Source organism: Condylura cristata, unplaced genomic scaffold, assembly GCF_000260355.1.
Source record: "Condylura cristata isolate star-nosed mole 26May11 unplaced genomic scaffold, ConCri1.0 scaffold00018, whole genome shotgun sequence".
In the NCBI taxonomy this organism is placed as follows: Eukaryota; Metazoa; Chordata; class Mammalia; order Eulipotyphla; family Talpidae; genus Condylura; species Condylura cristata.
This window is the reverse complement of record NW_004567119.1, coordinates 8818312-8838976: the sequence shown is the minus strand read 5'-3', so window position 1 is coordinate 8838976 and position 20665 is coordinate 8818312. Positions and strand designations below refer to the sequence as shown.

Sequence of the window (20665 nt, the reverse complement as noted above, 5' to 3'; positions counted from 1 at the left end):
CCCCACCCCTCCATCTCTATGTTCTTCCTCAGCCCATAGATTTTGGATGATTTCCAGCAGCCCTGCATTTAATAACTAAATCAGAAAATCTGGGCACATCTCCAAAAGTTGAAGTTTTGCTTAAGTTCTCTTTATTTGTGGGTTTGTTTCGACTTCTTAAAAATCTGGCTGAGAAATTATTACAATATATGCAGTTACATCAGTATAATACAGGAACTTTTTGACACACGTTGTTCACAACCTTGAGAATTTTTGTTACATTTCGATAATCTCAAGAAATAGGAAGGTCTTTGGTTAGTCTCAGTAGGGGACCCGATTGCACTGACACTCCACGGGATTGTAGACAATTTTCTAAGGCATAGGATGACATCCACAAGTATCTATATTGAAATTAAAAGTCGGTGCTGTAACATTTTCTATTAAAAAGAATGTTCATCCACAACGAAGCATTTTACGTCAGCCTGTAACTTAAATGCTCAGATGCTTTCAGAAAGATTTAGGTTAACATTAAAATGTTGGTAGAAAGTGAATGTGCAGTTTTACTGTTAACACCCTGGTTACTGCCAGCCTTATATTTGATTTCCATACGTTTAAAGCAAAGTTTTAATTTTAAACAAAAAGAATTGTTAGATCCTGATGGTGTTTAACTCTTAATATTTGAAATCACATCTTGGCAGCTTCTGGGTTCTCTGCTCATGCTGAAAGGGATTTATCGCCCCAAGAAAGATGGACTGTGATGAAGCACAAGTGGCAAGTCTCACCCATTTAAACTCAAGTAGAAGATGATTAGCAGAATGCTTGCAGCTAATTTGCAAGCTGATCCTTTTCTACACAGGACAACAGGGTTTATTTGGAAACAGTTGGTATTCCTGTCTTCCCGGGTGGCACAGAAAACTTAGAAAATGTGCTTAGCCATTCCAAAGTGTTGATGAGCCGAGTAACTTATTATCTGTACCAGTTCTCATAAATTAGCAAATACATGTAATGAAGAAGTAAACGTAAGAACTGCCTCAGACTCAGAATGTTAATATCACAAGATGGATTCTCATTAGGTCTCCCATTTCTAAAAATAAAGTTCTAAGTGACATTAGTTTCCAAAGTTCAAGCATAAACATAGCTATTTATTGGCTGCAGTGAAGAGGAAAAGATTTTTAGAAGGGTTGTCTCTGGCGTAAGCTCGGCCCTGCAGTTTCCAGAAGGCAGGCACTGGTCCCCCTTCTCCACCGAGTTCCTTCATCTGTGTCCTGGGGGGAATCAACTCTTTGTACAAGTCATGGAAGGACTCAGTAATCCTGTAAATCCTGAACCCCAAAATATTCTGTGAGATTTTTAAAAATTGCTGTGTGAAATTTAACCACACCTGAAAGAAGAAACCACAACCCTTCATTTCTACATCAAAGAGTGAGATGAAGGTGTTAGATTCTGCTGGCAGGCAGAGGCCCCCCTTCATTAGCCTGGTGCACACACAAACCAGTGCTCAGCCCCACCGAGGCTGAGGGGGCAGTATCTGCAGCACCCCCAGGCTCATGTGACCCTAGGGCACAGCAAATCCAAGGGGTGCTTTGCAGGCCCGTTTTATTTCCTCAGTAGAGTGCCACTTTCCAACTCTGGTATCTGAACTTGAATATGAAGGTGTTGTCTTTTAATTCTAGTCCCAGTTTAGGGCTCTTACAGTTGTGCTAGAAATCAAAGTTTGGGTTCCCACCTCTGAGGTACTGACCAGATGGGATTCCTACAGCGCTGTGTGATGCTGCAGGGCCTCGTGGTTAGCAGGCAGCCTCTGGAATCAGACAGACCTAGGGTATCCCTCTGTCCTTGGGCAAGAGTATAAAGCTCCCTGTCTATGAAATGAGAACGATGCGATGTTGTGTCAGAACAGGCTCATCTGTGCAAAGAGTATGAGCAGGTGCTGGTTTGCCATTAGATGACTGGTGTTTCCACTCACCAGTGCAGTGAAGAGACTCAGTCTGAGCAACTCAACCTCAAAAGATTCTAGATACTTGAGCTGCTAAGAGGCTGACGCTGTTTTCCACCCTGGGAATTTACATGTGTGTGTTCCTTGAACACAGTTCCAAAGGACGGCCTCAAGTGCCAGACTGCATTTGAAGAGATGAGGACAAATTACATCAAAGAACTGAGGAAGATGGTGACCAAGTGTCCCAACAATTCTGGGCAGAGCTGGCAGAGGTTCTACCAACTGACCAAGCTTCTGGACTCCATGCATGACGTAAGTAGCACCCCTGGGTGCCTATTAAATCAACACTCACACACCACTGACCGAACAAAACAGAGCTGAAAAGGCATTCTCGGGGCTTTGAGAAGAATGGGGGGCGTTCTCCATTGGACGGCGACAAGAGGTAAGAACTGACTAGGAAGAAAATTTTCCTGCAGGTCACCTTTGAAACAGCTCTCATTGGCAGGCTGGGTGGGGCTCTTTTCCTTTCGTAGCTGGGTCAGAAATGCGCCCCAGCAAGGGGAAGGCCTCCAGATGTGCTACAGGTGGCAGGTCGAGTTTCACATTTCTGCTTGCAATTTAGGGGATGTTTGCTGACTGAAATGTTTGCTTTAGCATTGCATAAATAGTGTCCATCTTCAGCACTGGCTCATCTAATAACCCAATCTTTCAAAAACATTATTAGTGGTCCGGGGCCAGCTTGTGTCAGTCTTTGCCAGATTTGAATCCTATATTCATCGTTCTTCACGGGGTTCGCCTTTCTTGTCTTGGGTAAATCTTCGGAGAAAGTAATTTCGGAGCTTTTTTCTAATTTGCTCAGTTTTTGAGAGCACTGAGGGGGTTGTACTTTCTACCAAAGAGGGGTCTGTGTGACTCATGGTTGTCATTACAATGCTCCTCTCGATGCACTTTGCAAGCAGCCTGCAGGTCAGCTTCAAAATACACTGTGAGGTTTTGATACTTTCCGTGACAAAATGTGTTGCCCAAGTTCAACCCACTTGTAGGAGAAACTCTTTTGGGGATTTTTCTCTCTGTAAAGGAAAGTGTGGGCAGCTGGTGACCTGTCCTGCATAGTGGCAGCAGGGATGGGGCATTTCCTCCCCTGGAGGTTTGTCTGTGCAGTGGGATGGGCTGGGATGTGTCTCTGTGGCTTCCTAGCATCGCATGTGGCCGACCCCCATGCTCTTCAGCGTGACCTTGGCTTTCTCTGCACTTGTGTGAGATGGAAAGCTGACTTCATGTGAGCTGAGTGGGAGTTTGGCTAACTATCAGTGGCCTGAAGAGCATAATTTAGTGGAAAGTCTTAGGAATAGGAGATGACGGGGACCCACACTGCAGGCGCTGAGAGCGTGCACGTGAAGACATCTGCTGGTTTTGTCTTGTCCTGGACAGGGCTCCCACTGGGCTCTGTTGCTTCTCCTGATGGAGGAGTCTGCAGGCTGTGGTGAGCTGCCATCACAGTGCGCGACTGGGCCCGCACCTTCTGACGCAGAAGTAGTGCCTTTTTCTCTGGTTTTCAGGGTGTCCCTGCCCTAAGCAGGGCAGCAGGGTGGAGACGCTCTGAGGCCACCCCTGGGTCATGTATAAACCATCCTCCGAGTGCCTTTCAGGTTTTATACATGTATAACTGATACACAGTAATAGGAATAGACTTAACGTGTACATTTTGAGGACTTTGACACGCATCTACCGATACAATGACCATCACAACAAACATGTGCATCACCCCCGAAGTTTCCTTGTGTCCCCTTCACCTTTCCTGCTACCCCCTGTCCCTGGCTGCTTTCTCTGCCACTTCCTGACACCAGAGAGTGTTGTATCGACGCTGGCTTTTTGGACAAGTGGACCCGTGCAGAGGTTGCCCGTTTGCCTGGCGTCTCCTTCATTCTATTGAGATACCTCCACACCAGTGCATGCATTCGTAGCTACCCCCTGCCCGGTGCTGGGCAGAAACCATTACATGAGGGACCACATTCCAGCAGGCCAGACACCTGTGATGGGCACATGGGTTGGGTCCGGCTTGGGGCTACTGCAGGTGAGCTGCACGGGGCCTCTGCATGCAAGTTTCTTTAAGGACGCTGCTTGCTTTTTGTGGAGGAATGCCCGATTCCTGGGTAGGTGTGGTTTTATTTTCTACGACGCTGCCGGTGTCTTCTTTAGGGTTTATACAATCATATGCTTGCTTGAAAAGCATGAGAGTTTAGACAGATCCATCTCCGTGTGACCCTCAGTGTGGCTGGTCTTTTTAGATTTAACTGTTCTAATAACCCTGGTTTTCACTTGCTGTCCCCCTAGTGATTCATGACCTTTCATGAGCTTTTTTGCCACTCGGGTGTCATCTTTGGCAAAGAATCTCAACTCTCTTGCTCATTTTCTGAATTTGGAGTCTTTGGTTTTCTCCCATTGTTGGGTTTCAAGCTTTCCTCCTGTATCTAGATACAGATTCTGTATCAGGTACAGAAGTTGCAAGTAGTTCCCCCAGGCAGTGGCTTATATTTTCATTCCTGGCTTACATTTTCATTCCTCAACAGTGTCTTTTGAAGAACAGAGGTTTTCCAGTGTAACGAAACTCAGTCACTATCTTTTTCTTCTATGAACCTTGCCTTCCACATTGAATCTAAGAAAGTGTCATCTAAACCTATGCCACCAGCTTTCTCTTGTGTTGTCTTCTAGAAATCACTTTTCCTTGGAAAGGGAAAGTGCCTTGGAAAGCATTTGTGTTTTTTTTCCTGAGCACTTATGGTGTTTCTGTCTTACCCACCTTGGCTGGAAGGAGAACGTTTTGGGGGGAATCAGTGGAATCATTTTCACCTTAAAATCTTTATTTGCCACCATCAAAAATGTTTGATCTTAGCAGTTGCCTCACACACGCCTCTTGAATGCTCTATTTATATTCCTATTCCAGACAGAACATTGAAAAATGCATTGTAAGTCTAGAGGGACCTTTCTAGCATTCACGCTTACTCAGACTTGAGACTGCCTACAGCTTTTTCATTAGAGTAAATTAGTGAATCAACATTTGTAGACTCTTCTTCCAGGAAACAGAGCTCCACCGCGCCTGTTTGGAACCTGGCTTTGGTCACCTTGTGAGATGAGAGCATTTGTTCCTAAGGTCCCTGGAAATAACCTTGTGGGTGCATGTCAACATTCTCCTTATGTGGTGTGCCCAGTAGGGTGCATGCCGGCGTTGTCCTTAAATGTTGTGCCCAGTACACCTATGTGCAGGACACGTGTGCACTGTCATTGTACAGAGGGGACCTCCCCACGCCACACACGTGTGTCTCGGCACGAGAGTGCCAAGGTGAGTCAGAGGAACATTCTCTGATAGAATAGTTCAGTATTTGGCCAGCACCTCAAATGAGTCATCAGCCTCTGAACATTAATCTTGCCCCCAAAGTATATTTCAAGAAAGCAGCTGTGGCTGGGATCCTCGACATGGATGCATTTGTGCATGTTCACATATATTGTGTGTAAGGCGTCCGGACCCATCCCGGAGAGACTCGACACTCGGTCACGTGATAGCGTTGACTGGGGCGGCTGTGGTCTAGAGTGAAGACGCACATTTCTAATGAATTTATTGGCAAGTTCTGTGCATCCGTAGAGATTGAGGACTATTTACATATGATCAGTGTGCAGAACAGTGAGTAAACACTGTGGTGACACGAATAGCACTTCTTAAAGGCAAGATTTGCCCTTTGTCCTACTCATTTCTTTCAAGTCATGCTACGGTCATGAACTTTATTTCAGAATATACGCTAGGCACAGCCGAGTCTCACGCCCCGCAGCACTGGCCAAGCTGCAGAGGCTACAAATGTGACCCAGACCACCCTAAAGTAGCTCAGATTCCGGGGAGGTGGCTGGTGTGTAATGCAAGGTGACAGGTGCTGAACGGCTCACCTGGACAAGGGGACAGTTGAGGGCACACGTGTGCCCCTCTTTTCCTCCCTCCCTTCCTTCATCCACGTCCACAAGCCTCTGTGTTCCAGAACGCCTCTCCTCAGGCCCCCGTTTGTCTGCTGCAGGAGAGCACTCATCTCTGTGATGCTCCTGTGCCTCGGCATGCCAGCCTGGGCAGGAGGGGGGACCTGGAGCTCTCGGCCTGCCTGGGCACCCAGCTTTATTCAGCCCTGCAGGGCAGTGTGCCGAGACCCCAGATGAGGGGCTGCACGCCACGATCTCACTGACAGAGCCAGTCAGGGCAGGAGGGGCCCGGGGTCCTAGTGTGGGGTGTCAGGAAGTCTTGACTGAAAGGAAGAGGGCACAGAGGCCGGGAGCAATCAGTCTGTAGGCAGCAGATGGTGGCTGGACTCCTGACACCACCCTTGTGATGCAGGGATTTCAGAGGGTGGGTCTTCTCCTTCGAGATCCATAAACTGGCATCCAGGAGCAGAAAGGCAGCTGCAGCACTAGTTCTCCAGACTCCTTGGGCTCTTCTCTGGCATCATCTGGAAGAGCTTCCGAGAGGGGCAGGGGTACTTCGTGAAGGGGGACCAGCGAAGCAGGTGTCGTTAACTCGCCCCCCATGTCTGCACGGCCCAGCACAAGGTGCTGACTCTGCCGGCGCTGCATGGAAGCTCTTGTCTGTGCAGGCGACCGGGAAACCAGGGTCAGAGCCTGCCTGGGTCCTGGGCCAGCACTGGCCTGTCACTCAGCTGGCCTCTGTGGCCAGGGCTCCTCCCAGGCCCCTGCCTTACTTTTGGCCTGGTTGCTGAGCTAGGAAACAGCTCTTCTCCAGCGGGGCTCTGGGCCAAGGGCTCCCCTTGGGGGTGGGTGGTGAGGAGCAGGACCCTTGCCAGGCAGCCGACACTGCCCTGCAGTCGAGGACTCCAGTCCCTTGGCACAGTCACCTTAAGGTGAGGTGGCTCAGGCAGCCGAGACGGCGATGCACCATCTTGAGAGTCTCGTGGCTCATTTCGTTAGTGGCAATAGCATTTTCCACCCTGACAGTGTGGCTGCTCCAGCTGCCCTTCCACCCTGCCCCCGGGTCCCGCTGGGTACCCAGCCTCGATGTCCTCATCTGTAAAATGGGAACATTGCCCTTTATTGGGCATTTTGAGACATGAACGAAGCGACACCAGCACTGAGCCTGTACCACATTCCAAGCTCTGAGTAGGAATGGGGCCACAGGTTCGCCTTTCTCCAGACTTGTCCAAGGCCCCCAGAGTCTCCCGAGAGCCTCCATCAGCAGCTTTAGCTACTTGGAGCACAGATCTGCCCAACAGGTGCACAGCGGGCATGTTCCAATGCTGAGGGTGTTTGCCACAGGACACCGGGACGTAGCGAGGCAGCCAGTGGGTGTCGAACTGGAAATGCAGCTGATGGGACAGGTGGACCGTGTTGCTGCAGCCTGGGCGAGGAGAACTTGCCCTCCCTGCCTGTGACTGCAGGATGAGCGTATTTGGTTCTCTGCCTGTAGCGATGCATGCATTGCCGGCCACACTGCGCATGGAGTTGGGCACGTGTGTGCGTGCGTGGGCGTGCGTGTGTGCAAGAGAGAGAACTCCAGATTCAAAGCCGCATTCTATCTCACTGGGCAAAACTACTGAGCACAATTCCTACCGCTGCGGTACTGCCTTCTTGGACAAGGCCGTGACTAAGATTCTAAATAAAGGAAGATTTGTTTATCTCAGAGTCAGCTCAGTGAGCAAAGCCTTGTATCCTCCAGGGCACTGGAGGGAGAAGCGGGTGCTCTTCCCCCAAAATAGATCTCCTAAGGGATGATGGAAGAGGATCCAAAGGGAAGCGCTGGACATGGCCGACTTGCGCCTCATCCGCCGGCGTGACCAGTGGAACGTGCCGCTGCCAGTGACCGCAGTGTCTTGCACTCCAGAGGTGGATGGGCCCGGCCTCGGCGTGCACGGGTGGGATTGGTAGGGTGGAGTGAGCTCCGGGTGCAATTTCCCTGGTGCACCGTGCCGACGACGGCTTATTTTCATTTAAAACATTTGTGCTGTTTGCATAGCTGAAAAGAATGCCTCCAGTCTATTTTAAACATGGGGAAAGCGGAGGACAAACAGGTCAAGAGACTGTTAAGCCAGTGTGTATAAGCAGGGCTTGGGGACACAGGGCGACTTTGCAGAAAGGAGAATTCCATTGCATCCGAAAGAGCCCAGAGGGGTCGGGAGGACGGTGGGGAAGAGCGAGAGCTGCAAACCACACTGAGGCAGATGATTTTGTGCCTTTGTGCAGAATCTAGAGCTGCTCCCTCCAGTGTGGGCGATTTATGTTGAAGTTAATTAAAAGTAAGTGACGTCTGAAGTTGCACTCGTGGTCACACTAGCCCTGTCGAGGTGTGGGGCAGCCGCACTGGTCCAGGGCCCCTGGTTGGGTTGGGGGGGGGACGGGGACAAGGGCCAGCTGAGGTGCTGGCATGGGAGTCCAGGTAGGACGGGGGGAGGCAAGTCAGAGCAGGCTGGAAGGACCCGGTGTCAGACTGGAGGCACAGGCGTGATAGGATGGAGGTGGAGGCCAAGGGGAGGGGGCAGCTCTTCATTGCCCCCAGACTGAGGTAGAGAGCCTGACTGGGCACCCTCAGCATCAAGGAGGGGGACTGGGGAGGTGCTGCCAGAGAGGACCTGGATTTGAGCTGCCCTCGGGACTGCCAGGTACATCCCACAGGGACTCTGGAAGTGAAGAGGAAGAAGGGGAAGGGCTGACTGGACGTGGGGTGCAGGAGTGGGTGGCCACCGAGCCTGGGGGAGAGGGCATCTCCCAGCATCGTGAGGTGAGAAGAGAGCGTGAGACTAAACCCAGGGAGGACATGGACAGTGGACCAAAACCAAGGAGGTGCCTGCAGAGTCTGCAAGGCTGCTGTGAAGTAACAGAGCAGAGAGAGGGATGCAGGGACCAGCCAGAACAGTGCCCCCCACGGTGCAGATGAGGGGTCAGAGAGCAGGAGCTGCAGGAAAGTCTGGGCACATGGTCTGAAGACTGTCAGCAGCTTAGCCACAGGCTGTTGTATTAAAAGCTGGTTGATTCAGCTGTGTGGAAGCTCCGGGTTTCCATGGACAGTGCCAGCCGCTGCAGAGCGAGACGGGGACAGGAGTTAACCAAAGACAGTCACGGGACTGCCCAGTAATGCTCACTTTCGCTGTCTGCAACGTCACTGAGTCTGCCTGTTGTGTGACTGCATGTGCGGCAATGAGCCTCTGGGGTAGGAAGGAGAAGAGGCAGTGTCTGTGTTTACACTTAAGTGTAGGTAAGAAGTGACAGGAACTAGCAAAACTCACCCTTGCAAGTGACCCCAGAGGAACTATACCGCAGACTTGATCCAGGTATAATTGGTGTTAGTGAAAGGTTAATTGCTGTGTGTGTGTGTGTGTGTGTGTGTGTGTGTGTGTGTGTGTGGTACATACACATACATGCACTGCCTACATGTGATAGACATGATCGCAGTGCAGGTAGATCTCAGGTGTGCGGATGTGCCCCCGTGCGGGCGTATATAGGTCAGGACAGAGACAGCATCTGGCATCAAAGGGTCAAAGGCCGCCATGGTGCTCTGAGCGGCTCTTGCATTCCAGCTCGTGGTGGTGTTAGTGATGCTGGAACCGAGTCCCTTCTCACCCAGGACTTTAGCCTCACACTGTGATTATCATGATGGTGTATTTCCACTTGCAGCCACAGAACTTTGTCTCCATTGGCTTTTCTTGGTTGGGCGTGGCTCTCTGTGGCTAAGGCAAAATCGGGGTTATTTCTTGACCTCTTTGGGAAAGATTGCTTTCAAACACTGACGTATTTTCAGTGGCTTGTGTTTAGACTACTCGAAGAAGTAATACCAACTACTGATCGGCAGCCAGGTGATTGTCTTAGATGCGGCTGTATTAGGGAAATGAAGGGGAAAGTCAAGAGAGGGGTTGGGTCAATCCTTTTAGAAAGTGTTGTAAAATGCAGAAAGCTGGACCACTTTAACCAGCTTGAACTGTAAAGTTCAGTCATGCAAGTACACTCACCTGGTTGTATGTCCCCTCTCCAGAATCTTCATCTGGCAAAACTGGATCTCTCTCTGTTAAAGGGTCTAATGGCCCTCCCTGGAGGTCCTCCCGGAGGGAACAGCCGCCATCCGCCTGTCTCTGTGATCTGACTGCTCAGGCGTGTGGACTCGGGCAGTCTTGTTCAGGCTGGTTTATTTCACTCAGGGTGATGAACTTCAGGCTCCTCCTTATGGACACGTGTGTCAGAATGCCCTTCCATGTTCGCAATGAAGAATCCTCCACCTACCTGGCACATTTTGTTCTATTCATTTATCTGTCCGTGACACTTCGGTTGCCTCTACTGCTTAACTACTGGGAGTAACACTGCTTGGCACACAGGGGTGCAGTTTGTCTTGAGACCCTTTTTCCATTCTCTGGGTAGATCTGAGAGGTAGCTTGCATGGCAGATCATAAAGCCGTATGATATTTTAGGTTGTGCTTTTTCAGGACCCACCAAACATTTTCCCCCTGTTTTTTTGTGTGCCCAGAAACAGGGCAAAAGTTTCCGGTTTCTCTACATCCTTTCCAATGTGTTCTTTGCTGTTTGTTTTTCTAAATGGCAGCCATCCTCCCAGGTGTTCTATGCCATCTCACTGAGGTTTGATTTGCACTTCCTGAGGAGTGAGGTGGTACATCCTTTCTGGTGACTGTTGCCTATCCCAGTCCATTACCCTTTTTTAAAGTATCTTGTTATTGAGTTGCAGGAGTTCTTTACATATGGTGGCTGCTAACCCTTTATCAGGTGCATGATTTGCACCAATTTTCTCCCACTTCATGGTATTTGATTTGGTGTCAGAATCTTCTATGAACATCTAATGATGATAATAGTCTGTTGTTTTTAATCTTTAACTGGAAAAACTAAAAGTTGTGTCTGATCCCAATTTAAAGGGAGGGGGCTCGTCTTAGAATTACAACTCTCTTGACCTCATTACTATTTGAAATTCACAAGGCACCTGTTCACAGAATGTAAGTCATTGTTCACAGTTAGTCTTGAAATTCTGTTAAGAGAACAACTTTCACTAAAATGCTGGGGGAAAAGTAGGGCCTTGCCTTGTTTGGGAGGATGTAAAGGAACTGTGCATTTCACTGCCACCTGACTACAAGATTTGTGATGCTGTAGCATGAACCTGCTGGAAGAAACAAAATATCAGGCAGAACTACAAGCCTGGTCCTCGCAGCCTTTCTCATAGAAAATCACATCTAAATCTAACCTGACACACAGGAAGCTCTTCTTAATCCAATAGACATCTAGGGAAGATGCTGGAAACTGCCTTATTGTCTAACACCTGTGTCAATAGCTCCCTCCTCCTCTGCAGCCTAAATCCCTCTTCTTATGCTATAAAATAACTATACAATGCCTGGGATTTACTTAGTGCCTTCCTTCCTAAGTCCTGTCATTAAACCCTTCTAATATCTCCATGAAATAGGAGGAGTAAATATTACTATTCACACTTAATCACCTCACCTTAAGTCCTTTCTCTGTAGAAGTGAATAACAGCAATATTTACTCCTATTTTCCCCCTTTTTAGGGAGAAAAGAATTCAGGCAGGGAGACTTGAAGTGCATTTTAGGTTCACAAGTGAGACGAGGCCTAAGGCAAGAACCGTGGAGGAAAGTGGCACCCGAGGGGGCACAGAGCCAGCGCTCCATCCCCACCACTCAGGAGGTGCCGCTCGCTCGTGACGTGAGGCACCCCTGCCACCACCGAAAGCCTTAGTAAACTTGAACAAGGAGCCACACAATGCCATCTGCACTCACGGGCAGTCCATCCTGGGTATAGTATGAACATGCTGACCAGAGGAGATGCTGGAAGCAAAGAGCAGTTTGCTGCAGAGGAAGAGGTAGCGGGCTGAGGGGGGCAGGAGAGCTGTGGCTCCAAGTGGAAATTCGTCATCGTGATAATTACAGTGTGAGGCAAAAGTGCTGGGTGAGAAGGGACCCGGGTCCAGCTTCGCTAACCACCATGAGCTGGAATACAAGGGCTGCCCAGAGCACCATGGCGGCCTTTGACCCTTTGATGCCAGACGCTGTCTCCGTCTGTCCTTGCCTATTTATACGCCCGCACGGGAGCATGTCTGCACACCTGAGATCTACCTGCACTGCGATTGTGTCTGTGTATCTGTAGGTAGCACACGTATGTGCAAGTGGAACACAGAATGGGAGGAAACGAGACTCAGCCCTACTCCGCATGGGCACCTTAAGCCTGGGACTCCTGGGTCAGAGAGAGGGAAGCAAGAGGAGAGAGGACAGTGTGCACAGTGCCAGGATTCTAGTGACTGGGACTGAAAGGGCTAGCATGATGCTGGCTGAGCAGTTTGTTGGTTTTTGTTTCTGTTTTTAATCAAGGTCATGGTTAAGGGGCCCAGAAAATGTGTCTGGCTGCAGTACACACGGTCAATCCTCATTATTTACAGATTCTGTATTTGCAAATGTGCCTGCTAGATCAAATGTATTTATAGCCTCCAAGTCAATACTTGAGCACTTCACACTCACTCCCAGACACATACAGCAGCAAAATAGTTGAACCACCCAACATGGTGTTTCCAGCTGGGGTCAATCAAACCATCAAAGGTGATGGTCTGCCTTTCTCTGCTCTCAGACAGTAAATCCGCATCCTTGCCATCTCTGTTGAATGCTGGCTCTTTTATATTTTTATTGGTGACTTTGTTGTTTAAAAGAGTCCCCCAAATACCATGCTCATGAAATGTCTAGTGTTCCAAAGTGCAAGAAGGCTGTGGTGTGCCTTATGGAGAAAGCGTGTTTGCTACGCTTCCTGTGGAGTTTACAGTGCTGTTGCCCATGCGTTTGGTGTTATGAAATCAGCAGTGAATGTTAAATAAGGCGCCGTTACACAGAAACACACATAATTATGTATTGATTGTTTGGTAAGAATGTTGTGACCAGTAGCTTGTGGGAACCTAACCCCGGATTCCCCTGGGAGCAAGGGCTCATTCACTGTTCCTGGAGACTTTGTAGAACGGGCTTCCGTGAACCTATAGGGCTGATGAGAATGACTCTGAGGCATAGTCAAATAAAAGGAAGACCCAAGAGATGGTGTATCTCCATTTTAATGACAAACTCAAAGCATTTCCTAAAGGTTCAGGAAAGACATGTTAGGTGCACGGTTCGGAAGGCCAGACCTAGGCACTGCCTTATTGTTTGAGTCGCACTGTCTTTTCCACAGTTTCTTTCTCTGTCCCTTACTTCCAAAATCAGGAAACATTTAATGGTTGATTTAGACATTTTAGTGAACAACCCAAACCTGTTCTCCATATACCTTGTCACAGGTCTCAACTCTGCCACTGGGGCATGGAAGTGACCATCAGAATTTAAGTGAAAGAGTGTGGCTATGTCCCAGTAATATTGTTCCATTTAATTCCCACATCAAAAAAACTCTACTTTGGATACTTATTGACCATTTTAAAAACTTTTAAAGATGGAAAAAAATGACAAAGACAGTTGTTAGGCCCGATCTGGCCTGTAGGCCATCTGGGGTAGTTTGCCAACCCCCACTCATTGACTATCCTCACGAGGTCAAGGAATGTGGCCACCATGTCCCCGCTGAACCTGAAGAAGCTGCCCCTGACCTGTGGGGGTCGCTCCATTCCTTGGTGTTTCTTTTCTTTCAGAGACTGAAACAGGATTTAACTTAAATCTTGATTTAATCCGCTATTAAAGTTAGTAACTTCTAACTGTGAATTGGTGAAGATTTTTACACTGCTCAGTTGGGTGTACATTTGCGAGAAGGATCTAGGAAATATTGAAAACAAAGTTAGGAACAGTTCATACTTCTATATACAGTAACATGCCAATGTGTGTCAGATACAGCCCTTTCATTAGAATTCCTTTCTTCAGCAGTGTTCTAATTATCCCTTTATCTTTAAGCTCTACGTTCTCCTTTTCATTGTGGCATTTTTCTTTGTGTTTTTTACATGTACAATAGAACTTATTCACAAAGAGGTGGAGCTGCGGTCTGGAGTGGGGCTGGCAATACAAGGGAAACTTAAACAGGGTGGAAACGAAATAAATTTTAAGTACAAAAAAAATTACAAGGAAATCGAACCCCTCTTGCTTAGCACAGCATCCAAATAACCTATTTTGAAGGTTTAATACTCATCACTGACCAGAATCAATGACTAGTGTTGAATTTATTACAAAAATGGTAACAAGAGACAAGTTAATGTAGCATCAGATCAGATATCAGGTGCTAACGGATGGGGACAGAGATGAGCTCTCAGAAATGCCCTTGATTGTTTATGCGATGGTGCACAGCCCCCACTTCCACCCCGTCCACTCCTGGACAGCTGGTCTCCTGAGGTCTGCTCACGGGACCCAGCCTGGGGACACAGGGCACCCCTCCCTCCATCTACCAGGCAGTCTGACCTCAGTGGACCAAGCACCTTGCCAGGGGTGCCCACCTGCCTGGAGGGGCCCGGCTTTGCTCACCCTCACGGGAGGATTCCCCCACTCCCTGCATGCCCAGCTTCCAAGGAGACTCATCTGCTTCAGGGGCACACTTGAAGCCAGCTGACGCTGACCTTGTCCTGTGGTGACAAAGTCTTAGCAACTGTGAGGTTTGTAGCCTTGTCTGTCACCATGGTGAACATCAGCTCTCCAGGATGTACTTCCGTACTGGTTGCATGTGTGTGCCCTTAAACATCTCCCCCTCCTCCGTCATCCCAGCCCCTGGTAACCACCATCTCTGTCTCTGTAAATTAGGCTGTTTCAGATTCGCCCTGCAGGACTTGTCTCTCCCTCCCTGACTTCCTCACTCAAGGTAATGCTTCAAAGTCCACCCATGCTGTCACACATCGGTGTGATTTCCTTTCTCATGCCGTATAATATTCCGTGTGTGTGTGGAAGGCACCTTCTCTGATGGCACTCAGGCTGCTGTCATGTCACAGCTATGGTAGCCACCAATGCACTGAGCAGAGTGCAGGTATTTCTTCAGTATCCTGTTTCATTTCCTCTGGATAGAGACCCAGGGATGAAAGGGCTGGATCATATGGCATTCTATTTTTATTTTTTTGAGGAACGTCCATGCTGTTTTCCATACATAGTGGCCAAGCCGATGTGCATGCCCACTAACAGTGAGCCAGCTGTTTCTGCTCCGTGTACTGCCAACATAGAGCTCTTAGTGATGACATCCTGTCAGGTATGAGGTGATACGTCATTGCGGTTTCGCTTTGCATTTCCCTTATTAGTGATGCTGGGTGTCTTTACAGGTCCCCCTAGGCCATGTGGATATGTTCATTGGAAATATTTCTGTCTAACTCCTCTGCCCACTTTTTAATCAGATTGCTTGTTTGTGTTAGTGCATTGTATGACTCCTTAGTAGATAAACAGTGTACAAATATCTTCCCCCGTCCTATTTAGGCTGCATTTCCAGTTCCTTGATGTGCAGTTGCTTCTTAGTTTGATGTAGTTGTGTTCTGGCGTCATGTCTAAAAAATCCATTGCCAAGACCAGTGACAGGGGGCTTACTTCCTGTACTTTCTATTCGGTATCCATGGTGAGTTATTTTAATGAGATGTGTGAATTGGGTTCAATCTCAGTTTTCTTTGTTTGGTTATCCGATTTTCCAAGCACCATTTGAGATTTTCCTTTCCCTGTTCTTTGCTATCATCTAAGATGACCTTCAATGTAGTCAAAGATTTCTGAGCTTTCTATTCTGTTCCAACAGTCCAGCCTGGTTTTGTTTCTTTCAGTTGAGGCGACACTGATTTATAATGTTCTGTAAATTTCAGGTGAACATTATAACTCCACATCTGTCTGCACTGCAGTGATACTTGACCTATTACCATACAATCGACCCTGCCCCGGTCATTAGCAATTTCTTCTATGTTTCTAAGAGATTTTGTTTTTTTTAATTCCACTAAAATTAAAATTATATTTCTTTCTCCATCTGACTCAGTGGGTTAGTATGACCCTCCAGGTCTATCCCTGTTACCACAAATTGCAAGACTGCATTCTTTTTTTATGTCTGAGTAGCTGAACAGTGAGCTACTATTGTGCTTTATATATCACATCAGCTTTATTCGTCCTTTGATGGCACTTAAGGTCTTCTGCTATCTTAGCTTGTATAAATAATTTTGTAATTAAAATATATACATCTTTAAATTAGTATTTTCCTATTCTTTGCAACACTTTCTGGGGTGGGCAAGCTGCATGAGATGGGATTTCTACTCTTCCATTTTTAGAGTGGTTCTACCAATTCACATTCTCACCAAAAGTGAATAAGATCCCTTTCTCTGTGTCCTCTCCCATGCAGTTATTTCAGGTCTTTTTCATAATAGTCAGTCTAACAGGTGTGAAGGGATACTCAATGTGGCTTCAATTTGCATTTCCCTTGTAAACAGTGATGGAAAGATGTCTATTTGGGTCCCCTGCCTAGTTTTTAATCACGATGTTGAATTTTATGAGTTATTTGGTATTAACCAGTATTAGAAGTATGATTTGCTTGTATCTGCCACCACTTACAGGTTTTTTAGTTTCCTGTAGTCCCTTGCCCTGGATGTCAACGGCATATCATTAAGCCCAATGTTAAGCTTTCCACCTCCTTCTTGCTACTTTAGATCTTACATGCAGGCCTTTATTTTGAGGTAATATTTGTATGTGATTTAAGACAGTAATCTGATTTTTTGCATGTAGCTGTTCCATGTCCCCAACACCGTGTGTTACAGAAACTGTCCTATTTCTGTGAAAATGCTTTAGAATTTTGCTGTTTTCTTGTCAAACAGATTTGTCTAAGATTGTCAAGTTTTGGTAGAATCTTAATTTTGATCATCTATACCCCTTACACACCCTTTTATATTTCTCATGTCATTAGTGGCTGCTTTTGTGTTGTGTATACATTTGTATGTTTTCATGTTAGTAAGTTAAAGAAATATGTAGTTTCTTATTATCCTTTGCATTACTGATTAGAATCTTTTGAGTGTGTTTATCACCAGCTCTTAGACTTGATCAATGAACTGTTTCCACTCTGTGTTATTTTTTTCCTCCTGATAACTTTGGGCTTGATTTGTTCTTTAATTCCTTGAAGCACAAGTATAGATTTATTCATTTGAGATCTTTTAAAAATTTTATTGCTATACAATTACATATCATTGCTGTTTTTATTATACCCAATATTTGCTTATTATACTAGGCACTCTAATATTGAGTGTACATATTTACACTTGTTATAATTTCTATATTAATTGATCCCTTTACATAGTGACCACTGTGTGTTTGGGCGTTAAGCTTACTGGGATACCTGCTTTCTTTTGTCTTCCACTTGGCATAGAGATCTTACTTGCATCCCAGTTATGTGTCTTTTAATTATTCACCCACTTATAGAGTCAGTGATATGTAAGGACCTACTTTGCAATATTAACAACATAATTTCGATCATCTATAATCCTTTCCCATCCTTTTATATTTCTCCTGTCATTGGCTACTTTTGTGGTGTGTGTTCTTTATATATTTACAGTAGCTACAGTTACTTTTCAGGTGTACACATTTGTATGTTTTCATATCACTGATCACAGTCTTGCACTTCACCATAAATGTTAGCACTTCTTACAACGCTTGTCTAGTGGTGAACTACATCAGCTTTTTAATGTCAACACTTTCAATATAATATTCCATTTTCTTCTGGCCTGTAGAATTTTTGCTGAAAAGTCTGCTTAGCCTAATAGGAGTTCCTTTCCCTGCCTTTTCAATTATCTTTGAAATATTCTAGAGGAACAATTGGACATCCAGATTCATAAAGGTAATAGATTATTCCATTCTTTTCCTCTACCTGGGTTTTTTTAGAATACCTATCCTGATGCTCTATTGCATTTTTTCATTGAGTTCTACAGCTCACTCTTTGCTAACTGTCTCACTTGAATCCATGCCTTGGACTCGGGTATGCAGAATTACTACCTTTGAAAAATCAAGAAACGGTATTACCATTTTACTTACGTTTTTAACTAAAACACACTCTAAATGCCCTGCTGTTGCCATCCAGGATTTTCTCCCTTGGTAGAGCTACATCTGTCCAATGGTGACAGAATTCTTAAGCTTCTATTTCATTGGTCCTTACAACTCACTCACGGGGCTGGACCCCTCTTTTCTGCCTTCCAAAAGGTGGCGCTATAGCTCAAGCCTGTGCCGTCCCCCTGTCTCTCACATTCCCTGCATGTTGCCCTCAATGTCACCGTGCCAGCAGACTTGGCAGGAGGTACCCAGGTATGATCCTCCCAAAGACCCGTCCTGGGTCCCCTTAGTGCCCTGAGGTAGAAAGAAACTGCTGCATGTCACCGGGCAGAGTTATAGAAACACAACCAGCAAGCTCTTGTCACACTCTGCTGCATCCATTGTGCTTTCATTAGCCGTTTTACCTCGAAGCGGATGCTCCTCGTGTAGGGAAGGGTGGTTTCTGCCCCAGGAAGCTCTCTCCAGGGTTTCCCCCATGGCAGTGGGCAGATGAGGTGTAGCGTGCATCTGCCTTTCTGATGTGATTTTTCTGCCAGGCCTCAGAACTTTGTGGTAAAGCTCAAGTGTTCCCCTGGCTATGGAAAGAAAGAGCCTGAATTGGGGGCTTTTGTTACTTCCACAGTGTCCACACCAGACTTCATGCATTCTGGGTGTCATCCTTGCACAGTGAGTGTCACAGGACACCTGGAACCATGACTGCCAGCCTCCTATGGTACAGTCAAGGAGTCACAGCTGAAACTTTGTTTCTTTGCCCAGCCAGGTAGCTTCCCACATTGTTCATTCCAGGCAAAAGCTGAGGGCTGGTTAGAACCTGCAGGTGTTGGCCATGCAGGGCTCCGTCTCGCCCTGGTACCAGCAGCCAGACACAAGTCACAGGGATCGGAGAGTTCTTACCTCTCCACGAAGCCCAGCACTTACCAGGAAGAGTAGGTGAGGGCTGAGTGGCGGGGCCAGCTCTCTGCCTTGTTGCAGTTCAGGAGTTGGTGCCAGTGAGCAGCAGGTAGAGCTTTTTCTCGCTGTGACCATCCTCCCACCCCCTCGAACCTCAGTGCGCAGTGACGGTGGGTGGTGGCATGCGGGTGAAGTCAGAACCCAGCTAAGTGAGTTGAGATCAAATCTTAGGCAGAAAGGGGTTAGTGTGGGTGCTGATGAGAGGTGAGCCCCGGAATTGAATTCTACTTACCTACTTGGCAAGATGTCAATTGCAGCACCTGGTTTTTGCTTTCAACTACGACTCGAAAGAGCAAAGGCTGCCCTGAAAACCTAAGGTAAAATGAGTCGCGCACTTAGAAGCTCGCAGGTAGTCAGTGGAGCAAGGTCCCTGAGCCCAAGTAGGGGGCTGCTACCCTCCAGGAGCCTGCAGTGTTGAACAGCCCCTGGTCAGAGATGTGAGTCACCAGTTGAGTTCAGCGGTGAGGAAGAATCTTCTAGACCAGAGCGCCAGATCTGAGGAGGAAAGGAGCCTGGAAAACAAGTTGACTTTGAGAGGCTGGCTTTGTCACGCATGTGCACCCTAGGGCCTCCACATACTCAGCTCCTCCCTGCTGTTTTCTGGCTTCATGTAGGAATAGTATTTGGGGTAGCTATGGTCAGGACCCGCCCCCTTGAGCCCAACCCTGCCTGACAGGGGTGTCTGGGTAATGCCTATACCGTTCCATCCTGGCTGCCTGGGATGCGGTCCTGCTGCGTGTGCGACAGAGGTGGGAGGAGACACCCCGGGTCTATGCAGGCCTGTCCCCTGCAGGTTCTCCCTCCTCCAGCTAGGGCTACGCTGCTTCCACACGTGAGCCACTGTGGAAATGCAATCCCGAAGCATTCTGCATGGCCACTTGGTTGTGGGTTACTCGTCCAGGTAACACTGCCCTGCAGTCTCACAGCAACTCTCCCTAAACAGGCCATGATGCCAGGAGTAAGGCTCTGCCCCAGGCAGACAACGGAACCTGGAGGGTGGAGAAGAGGCCCTCAGACATGAGGGGGTGATACAGATGTGTACCCTCAGGGTAAAGCTTCACAGCCTGTAGACACCCACAGAGACTGAAGCGAGGTGAATCCACATTCCAAATACTATAGCAGGGTGCTGCTCTCCCCCCACCTTGAGGGGTACACCTGGCTGCTAGCTTTCACAGCCACCTGAAAACATCAAAGTGGGGGGCTGGTCCTTGGAGAACCTCTTACCTGGAGAGGCAAAAACAAAGCTCACCTGTCTGCACTGGCGTTGGGGGTCAGAGGACTAACTTCCAGCAAGGTGAACTGGACCAGGTCTTGCACATGGGACCACTTGGGCTTCATGCCCCACTGGATGGGGCCAGTGGTCATGCACAGGCTCTGGCTGTTTCTCGATTCCTGATCTGTACTGAGGTATTCACCACTTACAGCCCATCTACCTCGGTTCACTAGTTGACTTGTTTTCTAAACCCTAAGGGGACAGTAACACTTACCTCCGCAGAGCTATTTCAGGGCAGGTCGTGTCCATGGGGCCTGGTGTCCAGAATGACCAGAAGGTGTTCTCCCCACAAGAACACAAAAGTAAGAAACATTACAGTATTTCTCTTCTCGTTTGAAATCCTTTTCCCAGGAAATAGACTAAAGCTTGGCTTTCACTCACAGAACTGGGAGCTGTTCAGGTCCAGGAGGTTGTGAACGGCCTTGGGGGTTACAGGAGGGAACGTAGCCAGAGAGGGAAATGGCCTCAGTTGCAATCTGAAACAGAGCGGGTGCGGGGGGGACACCATGCGCAGGAGGGGCGAGCCCTGAACATGGTTGCTTACACGCGGCGTCC

The 20665-nt window shown here is 47.7% G+C and overlaps 1 protein-coding gene across 1 annotated transcript in view; it reads left to right on the top strand.

Moving 5' to 3' along the window:
• The window catches only part of NR3C2 (nuclear receptor subfamily 3, group C, member 2), a 282191-nt gene that overhangs the window by 257950 nt on the left and 3576 nt on the right, over positions 1 to 20665 (top strand). The window contains exon 8 of the mRNA XM_004685316.2: positions 2070 to 2227. Within this exon, the coding sequence (XP_004685373.1) occupies positions 2070 to 2227 (158 nt within the window). The remainder of the gene's footprint in view (positions 1 to 2069; positions 2228 to 20665) is intronic.